Below are 12,417 nucleotides of genomic sequence, written 5' to 3' on the forward strand. Positions count from 1 at the left end.
TTAATAAAAATAAATAAATAAAAAAAATAAATAAGTAAAAAATAAGAAAAATAATTAAAGAAATAAAATTAATAAATAACTAAAAATAAATAACTAAAATTAAATGAATATAAATAAATAAAAATAAATATAAATGTAATAATTGAATAATGAAAAATAAATAAATAAACAAATAAATAAAAATATAGAAATAAATAAAAAAAAGAATAAATAAAAAAAATTAAAAATGAAATTAAATAAATAAATAAAAATAAATATAAAATAACAAATAAATAAAAATAAATAAATGAATGATAAACAGATAAATAAAAATAAAAAAATAAATAAAAATAAATAAAAAAAATAAAAAAGAAATAAAAATAAATAAACAAATAAAAAGAAATATATAAATAAAAATAAATAAATAAAAAATAAATAAAAAATAAATAATTTAAAATAAATAAATAAATAAAAAAATAGATAAATACATAAATAAATAAAATAAATAGATAAATGAAAATGAATAAATAAATAAAAAAATGTATAGAAAATAAATAAATAAAAAATAAATTAGAAAAATAAATAAAAATAAAATAATAAATAGATAAATAAAAATAAATATAAAAATAAAAAAACAAATGAACAAAAATAAATAAATTAATAAATAAATAAAAATAAATGAAAATAAATAAATGAATATAAATGTATAATAATAAACGAATATAAATGAATAAAAAAAAATAAATAAAAATTAATAAAAAAAAATAAATAAAAAAGAAAAAAAATAAAAATATGTAAATAAATAAAATTAAATAATAAATAATAAATAAAAATAAATAGATAAAAAAATAAATCAATAAATAAAAATAAATAAAAAAATAAAAATAAATAAATAAATAAATAAAAATAGATAAATAAAAAAAATGAAATAAAAATAAAAAAATAAAAATAAAAATAAAAATAAAAATAAATGAGAATAAATTAAAATAAATAAAAAAATAATAATAAATAAAAATACATAAAAGTAAATAAAAATAAATGAATAATTAAAAGTAAATAAATGAATAAAAATAAAAAACTAATAGATATAAAAATAAATATAAATAAATAAATAAATAAAAATAAATAAATAAATAAAAATTAATAAATAAATAAAAATAAATAAACAAAAATAAATAAATAAAAATAAATTAAAATAAATAAATAAAATTAATAAATAAAATATAACGAAAAATAAATAAATAAAAATAAATAGAAATTAATAAATTGAAAATAAATAAATAAAAATAAATAAATAAAAGTAAATAACAATAAATAAATTAATATAAATAAATGAAATGAATAAAAATAAATAAATAAATAAAAATGATTAATTAAAAATAAATTAATAAAAATAAATGAAAAAAAATAAATAGAAATAAAAAAAATTAAAAAAATAAATAAATAAAAATAAATAAATTTAATCAGTTGAAAATAAATTAATAAAAATAAATAAATAAAAATGAATAAAAATAAATAAATAAATATATATAAATAAAAAATAAATTGAAAATAAATAAATAAATAAAAATAAATGAAAAATAAATGAATAAATTTAATCAGTTGAAAACAAATTAATAAAAATAAATAAATAAAAATGAATAAAAATAAATAAATAAATATATATAAATAAAAAATAAATTGAAAATAAATAAATAAATAAAAATAAATAAAAAATAAATGAATAAAAATATTTAACTAAAAATAAATGAATAAATATTAAAATAAATTAATTAAAATAAATAAGTAAATAAAAATAAAAAAATGAATATATTAACAAAAAGTAAATATATGAATAAAAATAAATAAACAAATGGAAAATAAATAAATAAATAAATAAATAAATAAATAAATAAGATAAAGGATCGTCGTTAAGTCCCCAAACCATGCAGGAGCAGCCAGGGAGCCACAGCAGCAGGTGCAACCCGGGCAGCGTAGGCGGTGCTCGGGCCAGCAGTTACCGGGGCGGGAACATCCGCGCGGCAGCCAGGAACACACAGAGGAGGAGCTGGGAATGAAGGCACGGGTGGCGCGCGAGCAGCCAGGCCGGGCCGAGCCACGGTCGAAGGCATGGGGAGCGAGTCAGTCAATAAGCTAGGCTGAGAGAGAGGGAAGCTGGGAAGTCTCCGCTCGTTCTTGGGGAAAAATTGAGCACGAGAAGAGCAACAGAGGATGTCCTGACCAGTCCCCCCACGCCTTCCACACCCGATGAAACGAATGAGGAAGGGGAGGGGGAGTCCTCCCTTCAAACCTCTTCCATTGCTCGGGAGACCAGGAACAACACTCACTACAAGGAGCATCGCGCGAACACACATGTTCCCTGCAAGATGGGCAGAGGGTGTGCGGGTCCGTGTCGACGCTGGGGATAGGAGGGTTTAGAAGGTTTATCCACATTCATAATGAAAAGAAAAACAAGGAATTTTCCCACCAAAAGGGGTGAAAAAGGGCAGTCAGGCAGAGAGCAAAGAACAATGTCCGCATTCCACGATGGCTGAAAGCAAATTAGAATGTTTACATCCAGGCATGCAGTACTCCCGCCTCCCGGGCAGTAGTTTGTAAGAGCCCCAACGCTGCCTCTTCCAAACACGTGTGTGTTCGTGTGTTCGTCAATCGTCATCATCGAAGTGGACAGGACAAAGCCAGCGTCTCGTTTTCTTTCTCTACAGGAACGCGATTTCAACCATACAATATTTCCGTCCTGAGAGGCATTGTTGTCCCAACTGTCCCCCAATCACCACTACTTGCATTGCCATGCAAGCATTCTAATCATGTACTCATAATGTTCCAAACGAATCTTCTGTATCAAACTGTTCCATGTGTTTCTGTTTGTGAAGACCAAACAACACTCCATTTCACATATATTATGCTACGCATTGTATCCATTAATCTGTCTTGATGGGCAACTGGCCATATGTAGAATTTCGACTGGCCTTTCCACTGATGTAGGGTTTCATCACTGTATGTTAATCATGTCATAATGATATCGCCATCTGTTTGTCTCCCACAAACACAGATGTCTGAAATATATCTCTGTTTTACCTGTCTGTGTGAAAAGAACAATTACCATTCCACGATGGCAATAACATCTTCGAAGATTCTGAACATTTATCTCAGTAAGGAACAACAATAAACCAGTTAACACCCAGCCAGTATGTCGCTCATACCCCAGTCCTTACAAGTTAACTGCCTAACCACCTTGTTTGGAGTTCAGTGGCCGTTTCCAGCCTATGCCTGAAAGCAATCCCTAATGTAAAGGACCGAGGGTTTGCACACTGTGTCGGAACAACTTCTTTTCTAAGACTAATCATTCCTCAACACACCTTGTCAGTTCTTCGACATCCATATCTTCTTTTCTGAGACTAACCATTCCTCAACACACTCATTATCATCATAATGACACAAATCATTATCAAAATAATGATGATTATGTGACGAAATAGAAGGAGGACCAAGCGGTGACATCTACCTAGTACATGATCTAAGCACTTTCATTGATGGCACAAAGCCAAATCCATCCAGTGCATCTTGCTGTCATCCAACATCAATGTTGAGAGAGGAGATGGACAGCGGCAACTGCCAGAACACAAAGTGCGAGTCCAACACCTTGTGCGTCATTTCAAAGTCCCAGACTTTGTTCTCTTGAGGATTAACGAGACATCTCATCGGTTTCTCCTTGCGAACGTAGCCGATGGACCTGAAACAGAAGCGGAAAAAATTTTGCTAACAAATGATAGGTCTTTACTGATATACGGGCACATCTTAACATAAACAATGTCAGTTATGCTTTAGTGTTTTGTATGTCTATACACATGGCTGTTCTTTCTTGTATTGCCAGTGACTGAAAGAATCTGTATACTAATACTACCTCGTACACAATTAGCAAAGGAAAGACAAATTTAGCAACACGATGTCAAGCAGAAAATAACACAAGCAAGTGGATACTTCTTTCAAATACAAACTTAACATTGGTACACAACAATCTAAAGCTTCAAAATACACACAAAAAATGTGATACATAGATACAAAACATTCAAACATTCCCTCCTTAGTGTTGGTTTAGCTGATACAAAACATTACTTTGACTTATGCCGTTGCTGCATCGCAGATAAAAGTGTGACTCAAAGGCTTGTTATAACCAGCCATAGCAAAAGGCTAGACAAGAATATCCATCATACAATGTCATTGTTATCATTATTATTATTATTATTATTATTATTATTATTATTACTATTCAAGAAATGAAGCCTATTCAAAAGGAACAAACCCACAAAAGAGGCAACTGAGTTGAAATTCGAGAAGCTTCCAAAGAATATTAGTGTTCGTTTGAAAGAAGTGACAGAAATTAACAGGAAATACAGAAAGAACAGATCAGTTATTAGAAATAAAAAAATAAATCAACAAATTAGTGAATAGATAAAATACAAGTTGAATTGTATTAGGGTAGTAACGCGTTGCATCTTCCCTAGAACTTTTGAGCACCATTTGCACAACGCCCAGGAAGGCTGACCCATCCAGTCCAACGGTGTGAGGAAAAAGGGCATCTGGAACATCAATGCTCGACAGCAAAGCACATTGACTGCATACTGGTGCTGCTATTCTGTAAACAGAGTAAATCTTGGCAGGAGAAGAAGATCAGGGTCAGTTGTCAAAGTCCCAAGATCTCTGTTGAAATACAACTTACGAAAAACTGATTAACGAGAGACCACCTGTCAGTGGTCTGTCACCCAAAGATGATAATGTCATTGACTCCGAGAGTCGGCAGAGAGTACTTTCAATATTACTGGCATTACAAAAGTCTTTTGTAGATATTCATGAGATCAATCATATTTCTCAAAGTGGTTTTCCTGCTGAATCTTGATTTGATTTTGAAGAATTTGATGTTTATTTCTCCAGGAAATACTACTCATATAATCCATTACAATGGCCCCACTTAACTAACGATACTAGAGGAGCCACAGTGGGAACCTGGGGCTTTTAAATTAGGGTGAATTCCAAGGGTACATAATGACATTACAAAGGACGCTGCCTTCTGAACCAGACCATCAGGGGCTGGACTCCCTCAAACCTTACAGGTCATGATGGGGAATAGGCCACTACTGAGAACTGGTCAGGATGAAAGAAATGTTACAACTGACTACAAATAATAACAAAAGAATCAATCCAACTAAAAAAACTAATACAAGAGAATTTCCAAAGCAGCCCCAAAATGGTTCCAAGACTAACAGAGGACACTTCAAGTGCTATGTGTACCAAGGGACCACCAAAGTACCTTCAGAAACTCCTGGGAGAACCAGGGAAACCCCAGCACCACAGGGCGAGTGACAGCTGCAAGCGGATGGTTGATGACTGTATAGGGGATGACCATCACACATATACCAGTCCCATTATGAGCAGAGGGGGCCCACCTCAGTTGTCCACAAGCGTCATGACAGAGTTGGTGCCACAAGGAGACAAGAGTGAAGAAAGCAGTATTACCTCCCAATGGTCTTTGTGCTCTTCCTCTGGTTGGCCATCACACAGAACTTTGGTTAGTGTACAATATTATTCAGGTATTATTCAAGTTTTAATGAGGTTAAATGAAAGATTTTATTTATATATAAACTATTTTTATATATTCATAAATATTTTTCAAGTTTATACATTGAAATAAACTAAAAAAAAGAGGTTTAATCTAATCAGAATGATACAGTACTTTAGCCATTAGCAAAGCAAGTACTGGTTCCACACTTCTGACTGGTCAGCTTCAAACAGAAAACAGTAATAGTCAGAATGCCTAATAACAAAAGGAAGAAAAATTCATGTCAGCCAATGACAAAACTAATTCTTTAATCTAGAAATCATACAAAAAGAGCAATGATATCGATTTTTCATCTTCCACTTTCACAAGAGGTTCTACGTACAATACTCAATCCAAGTTAGGATCTGATCAAATTTTCCTCGGTTTGGGATACTCAGAAATAAAATATATAAAAAAAAGAGTGAAAAAACCCTCTCAACAGCACCATCTACAACACAGAATCAGAATAACTTCCCTGTAAAAACTAACTGGATCCTAAAAATATAAATAAGGATTTTACTCTTTATAGTCCCTTAGGCTGCTGTTGCTTTTTTTTATAGATTTTGCAGATAAGTTCATAATAATTATTTCCATACCCACACCAACTTACTTTGGAATGCAAACCTTAACAAATCTGTCAGTACAACTGAACATCACCTCTGACGAATGGCTTTGCTTGTGCATTTTGACACTTGAAAACACTATTTTGGCATTCAGAACAAATGACTGTGATTTGGAGATTACAGGTTGACCATCACTAATCCAGCATCATTGGGACCTGGAGGGTGCCGGATTAGTCATTTTGCCGGATTAGCCATTTATTAGGCTAGAATACACGAAACCCCGTAGCTAAGCACCTCATCTTAGAATTAAAATATCCCATAAATCAGTACAAGTTGGTTAATAAAGAAAAGACAATTATCAAATACAGGTAGTGCTCGAGTTACGATAATTCGACTTGCGATGTTTCGAGTTTACGATGGGGTTAGCAATTAATACCGATACGAAAATATTTAGGAAATATTTTTAGATTTCGCGCAGGCAGCGAGAGAGACCAACTTACAACAGACCAACTTCTTTTCTTCCATCTCTTTATTCCATCTGCTAGTTAAAAAAGTAAAAGAGAATGATAAAAGTATTGTTAGTAACATTATACTCTTGGGTAAATGCGTACAGCCATAAACAACCGAACAGGAAACTGTTCTTTTGCTAATAATCGTATCGGATAACAACTGTTTTGCTTGTATTTCAACCATCGTACGGTAATACACAATCACTGTAGTTATGTTACAAATGACGTTAAGTACTGTACAATAGGACTGATATATTTTTTACATTATACCCTTATTCGCTTTGGAGAAAAGATCAACAGGGAAATATACTGCTACAGTAACTTAAGCTGCAAGTTGTAGCTGAAGCTGAGAAAACAATGTTCAAACTGCTAATGACTATAAATTATCGTGCATCGGCAACATGGATGAAACTCGACCGTAAATAAAACTGGAGAGAATGTATTTTAATCAAAACTGCTGGGCATGAAAGAATACAAATTACTACTGTTTTCATGCCAATAAAAGATAAATACATAAAGCTCGTATTATGATGAAATCAAGAGAAAATAGCGAACAGAATCTTGACTTTTTCTACACAAAACAAACATGCCCCAAAATGGCCAGCCGCAATTCCCGCGAACATCATATATTAACGAAAAAAATAGCTAAATTAATTTCACAACGAGACGTATTTAAGTTATATTTCGACTTAAAAACACTTCGCATAACGAAAAATATCCTTGTCCCAAATAAATAAAGTATCCATATTCATTTACGCTAACTAGAAGCAAGAAAAGCGCTTTGAACTTTGTTAAATGCGGCGAAATAAACACTGCGATATCGATTCCCAAAACAAAACATTGATCGCAATTTATAATACAAAAGCAATATGAGAATGTACGCAATTAGAAACAATGTAGTAAAGCATAACTTTTTAAAAGATCCATGAAAAAGATGCACATTTGTTATGTTGATGTTTGTATAATACTGTTAATATGTGAATAGAGTTCAGTATAATGTAGGCAAGGCTACCAGTTTGTTGATGCAGCACACTGCGCCACCCAATCGAAGCGGCCGGCGAGCGAGTTAGCGCAGCGACCCGGGAGATTTGAAAATTAATGCGGAAACATTAGAAATTACTCTAGCCGAAATTTGTGCCGGATTACTGATTGTTCCAGACTACTGATTGCCGGATTAGTGATGGTCAACCTGTACAAGACAAAAATATAACACAGTGTAAAAGAACAATTTCTGTCCTCTGTGACTTCTCACATATGTTATGAATCTACAAGAGAAAAACTGCTTGAACATCATGTGGAAGAATGACATATTTCTTCCGAGTAAACACATTCATTCTAAGATGGACCTAATGAAAAAAACTCTTGGGGACCAAGTGCATATAGTGTATATGACTTCTTTCTAGTCTGAGTTTTCACACACCTTTTGAGACACCTTGATTCACAGTATCTCCTTTAGCACTCATGAGACGTGAATGGCTTCTCTCGTATATGGGTTCACATGTTTTTGAGAGCAGAGGAATACTAAAAAGCTTTTTGGCATTCAGTACATTAAATTGTCCTCTAAATATTATGGATTTTCATGAGTAATCTCAAAGTACTTGAAATTGTCCAACATTTTTGACATTAGGACTGGAGAATGTCCTCTCCACAGTGATTTCCAGTGTGTACTTTGAGAATTTCAGAATTAGAAAAACTACCTGGACAAAGATTAAGTATACAGTTTCTGTCTCGTGTGAATTCTTGTGTGAGTTGAGATGACTTGATTGAGAAAATCTTCTTTGACATATAGAGCAAGTATATGGTTTCTATCCTGTGTGAGTTCTCATGTGTCTTTTGAGTTGACATTGTTGAGAAAAACTTCTTTGACATATAGAGCAAGTATAAGGTTTCTCTCCCGTATGAGTTCTCACGTGTCTTTTGAGATCACTTTGACGAGAAAAGCTTCTTTGACATATAGAACAAGTATAAGGTTTCTCTCCTGTATGAGTTCTCACATGTTTTTTGAGATCATTTTGACGAGAAAAACTTCTATGGCATATTGAGCAAGTATAAGGTTTCTCTCCTGTATGAGTTCTCATGTGTGTTCTGAGTTGAATTCGAAAAGTAAAACTTCTTTGACATATTAAGCAAGTAAATGGTTTCTCTCCTGTATGAGTTCTCATGTGTGTTTTCATATAACTTTGACGAGAAAATCTTCTTTGACATATAGAGCAAGTATAAGGTTTCTCTCCTGTATGAGTTCTCATGTGTGTTTTGAGAGTACCTTGAAGAGTAAAACTTCTATGGCATATAGAACAAGTGAATGGTTTCTCTCCTGTATGAGTTCTCATGTGTGTTCTGAGATCACGTTGATGAGAAAATCTTCTTTGACATGTAGAGCAAGTGTAAGGTTTCTCTCCTGTATGAGTTCTCATGTGGGTTTTCATTTGGCAAACATGTGAAAATGTGCTTTGGCATTCAGCACAAGTTATTTGCTTCCCTGCTGTGTTGCTTCTCTTCGAAAATTCTTTTGTTCTAACCAAATGTCTATTTTCCTCTGCGATACAGATCCTTCCACTTTCACCATCACAGCTTGGATAGGTGTCCTCATACTTAACAGATTGGGATGAACAGCTCACATCAAATTCACTATGGTCGAAAAATTCTGGTTCTGCCTTGACTTCTAAGAAGGGATCTGCAAATAGAGAGTCTTCATCTGTGTTTTCAGGAAGATCCTCCAAATTCTGCATCTCTTCTTTGATTAATGGCATTTCCACGGGATGTTCCATTTACAATACTCAAATCGTAGTTAGGATCTCTTGAAATTTTCCTGTTTGGAATCCTCTGAAATAAAATAAAAAATCTGAGAAAAACATGTTCTGAATAGCACCATTCATAAAAAAAACAGAATTGGAAATTCAAAATAATTTCATGTTTTAGAGTATGTGCTTATTTCAACTCTAAAATAAGCATCCTCTGGGAAAACAAATATCACAATGCAATGATCATCTGGACACAATTTGTTTCAAAAGAAATAAAATGGCAACCCTGGATTCTGTTTGGAATCAATTTTATTCAGGCCAAAGTTGGTTGACATTCAATCAGGAGCTTCTGCCTTTACCACAAATTCCCAACTTACTCTAATTTTGACAATCAAATGAACAGCATCTTTCCTTCATGAGTTGGGAGTATTATAAACCTATCTGTAGAAGAATGATCTTCTGCTTATACAAACTGCATGTGAATGTTAAGGTGGTTTTAATGAAAAGGCTACTTGAACACCCAGTGCATATAAATCATTTCTATCTAGTATGACTTTCCATGTGCCTTTTAAGAGCATGGGATGGAGAAAAACTCCTTTGGCTAGGTGAATGGCTGCTTCTCTCCAGTATGGGTTCTCATTTGTACTTTGAGAGGAGAGGAATGATAAAAACCTTTTGGGCATTCAGTGCTTGTGAAAGGCCACAGTCTCTCCACTATGAATTTTCATGTGTAATTTCAGGCTATTCAAACGTGTATAACTTTTTGGACAATCAGAAGAAGTGAATGGCTTCTCTCCAGTATGATGTCTGATGTTTATTTTGAGACTTTCAGAATGAGAAAACTACTTTGATATAAAGAGCAAGTGAATGGTTTCTCTCCTGTATGAGTTTTCATGGGGACTCAGAGATGTCTTGAAAGGGTAAAGCTTCTTTGGCATATGAGGCAAGTAAATGGTTTATCTCCTGTAAGAGTTCTCAAATTCACTATGGTCAAAGAATGAAGTTTTCATAATAAAACTAATATTGTAATACTTACCTGAACACCTGAATTCGCCCTTAATCCAACTAGCCCAAACAACTCTCAATTACAAATCCCACTTGTGGGAATTTTAACAGCCAGCGTCACCAACGCTGCGGGCAAAATCTTGTCACTTGAGCTACCATAACAAATGGTTGACGACACTGACACGCCCACCTTCGTCAATTGTTTTATTCAAGTTCAAACTGATGTGGGGAAAGGAGGGTGGGAATCATTCAGGTGTTCAGGTAAGTATTACAATATTAGTTTTATTAAGAAAACTTCATATTGCAATACACTCCCTTAACACCTGAATTTGCCCGATTAACAACATTTAGAGGAGGAGGGATCAATTCTATTGCATGCCCTTTTTGACAATCGAAGAGATGGTAGCTCACAAATCTGCTCTGCACAGGATATCTGTTTAGTCATGCACTCACCATATCAGTCAATGCTTTTGGTGGAGGGACATGTTGGAGAGTACTTTGATCGACAGTCAGGTCAGTACTCTAAGTCCGTCAACCTCCCATGTGGCTCTTCAGAACCTCTCATGTATGGAGGAGAATGAAGCAGAGTGCAGAGCCGCTGTCCCTCCGGGAGACCCATCTAAGTTTGCGGCACGCCCCCTTTTTACAACCGCAGCTCACCAATCTGCTCTGCATAGGATATCTATTTAGTTATACACTCACCATCTCAATCGATGCTTTTGGTGAAGAGACATGCTGGAGAGTACTTTGATCGTCAGTCAGGTCAGTACTGTCTCGGTCTGTCGACCTCCCATGTGGTTCTTCAGAACCTCTCGTGTACGGAGGAGTACGATGAACCTCCCATGTGGCTATTCAGAGCTTCTCATGTATGGAGGGGAATGAAGCAGTGTGCCGAGCCGCTGACCCTCCGCCATCCAGGTTGCAGATAAGGCCCGATGACGGACAAGCAAAGAAGCATCTCAGTGCCGATGAAAGAGCCTAGCCTACTAGAGCACCCCCTTGGACTCTCGTAGGGAAACTATCAAAGACTATGATACTAAAAACGTACTAAACCTCAGTTCATGTGATTATACTATCACTGTTGCCTAAGATTCTAAAGACTAAAAGGAATTCCTCTATCTGGTTAACCTAAGAACTCCACACTGAGTGAATACCACCTCAGCTAAATGAACGTACCCTAGATAATAGACTTCACCGCTACACGTGGACTAAGAGAATAACCCTCCGATGAGGCAAACTGAACGTCTCTTAAGTACAAGGAAGTAAACACTGAGACGGACTTCCAAGTAGCTGCCTCCAGAATAGAAGAATAGAAGACACTGAATAATTCTTTGGAAAGGAAGATGAAGTGGACATACTCCAAATACTGTGCGCTTGGGGAAATACAGAGCTGAAGACGAAGAAGAAGAACCCTGAGAAGCCTGGGAAATCACCTCCCTCAGAAAGTAACTAATCGCATTCTTTGACAGCGGACGGGAAGGATTCCGCCGAGAGACAAGAAGTGTATGCGGAAGCGGATGGAGTTTCTCAACCTTTGATAAATAGACTTTAATGCTCACACCGCACATAAAGACATCTCCACTGGATCACCGGTAACGAACACTTGCAGATAAAGAACCCTAAACGAATGAGGCAGAGGGTTAACCTCTGACTCCGTCTTCGCCACAAATTCCAGAAGAAAGACAAATACATATCATTTCTCGCATAGGAAGCCAACCTAGAAACTGCAGTTGTCTTAACGTTAGAGCTTCAATGGGTTCAAAGGCAGGGGAACGCAAGAAAAAAACTGAAGTCCTTCCAACAAGTCCCACGGAGAGGCCCATGTCGGCAAGACAGGACATTCAATCTTAAAAGAACGTAATAAATCATCAATTATCTTTCTACTAGAGATCTCAGGAAGGTGGAAACTAAATGTACCGCTAAGCGTTGAGCGGTAGTCAGCAGTAGCCAAATACGAAAGACCCTTGACTTCCCAAAGTAATAAAACAAAATCAGCTATTTTGGCTATGGAAGGTCTAAAGATG

General features: G+C 34.5%; 3 protein-coding genes across 3 annotated transcripts in view; 2 read left to right on the forward strand and 1 right to left on the reverse strand.

The window, feature by feature from the left end:
• The window catches only part of LOC136838168 (uncharacterized), an 864,161-nt gene that overhangs the window by 446,496 nt on the left and 405,248 nt on the right, over positions 1-12,417 (forward strand). The window lies entirely within an intron of this gene.
• The window catches only part of LOC136838146 (zinc finger protein 845-like), an 83,589-nt gene that overhangs the window by 57,274 nt on the left and 13,898 nt on the right, over positions 1-12,417 (reverse strand). Inside the window, exon 3 of the mRNA XM_067102996.1 lies at positions 8,455-9,470. Coding sequence (XP_066959097.1) covers positions 8,455-9,415 — 961 coding nt within the window. The 5' untranslated portion in view covers positions 9,416-9,470. The remainder of the gene's footprint in view (positions 1-8,454; positions 9,471-12,417) is intronic.
• The window catches only part of LOC136838147 (repetin-like), a 42,578-nt gene continuing 40,997 nt past the window's right edge, over positions 10,837-12,417 (forward strand). The window contains 1 exon segment of the mRNA XM_067102998.1: positions 10,837-10,906. Within this exon segment, the coding sequence (XP_066959099.1) occupies positions 10,837-10,906 (70 nt within the window).

The sequence above is a fragment of the Macrobrachium rosenbergii genome, unplaced genomic scaffold (assembly GCF_040412425.1).
Source record: "Macrobrachium rosenbergii isolate ZJJX-2024 unplaced genomic scaffold, ASM4041242v1 171, whole genome shotgun sequence".
Taxonomy (NCBI): Eukaryota; Metazoa; Arthropoda; class Malacostraca; order Decapoda; family Palaemonidae; genus Macrobrachium; species Macrobrachium rosenbergii.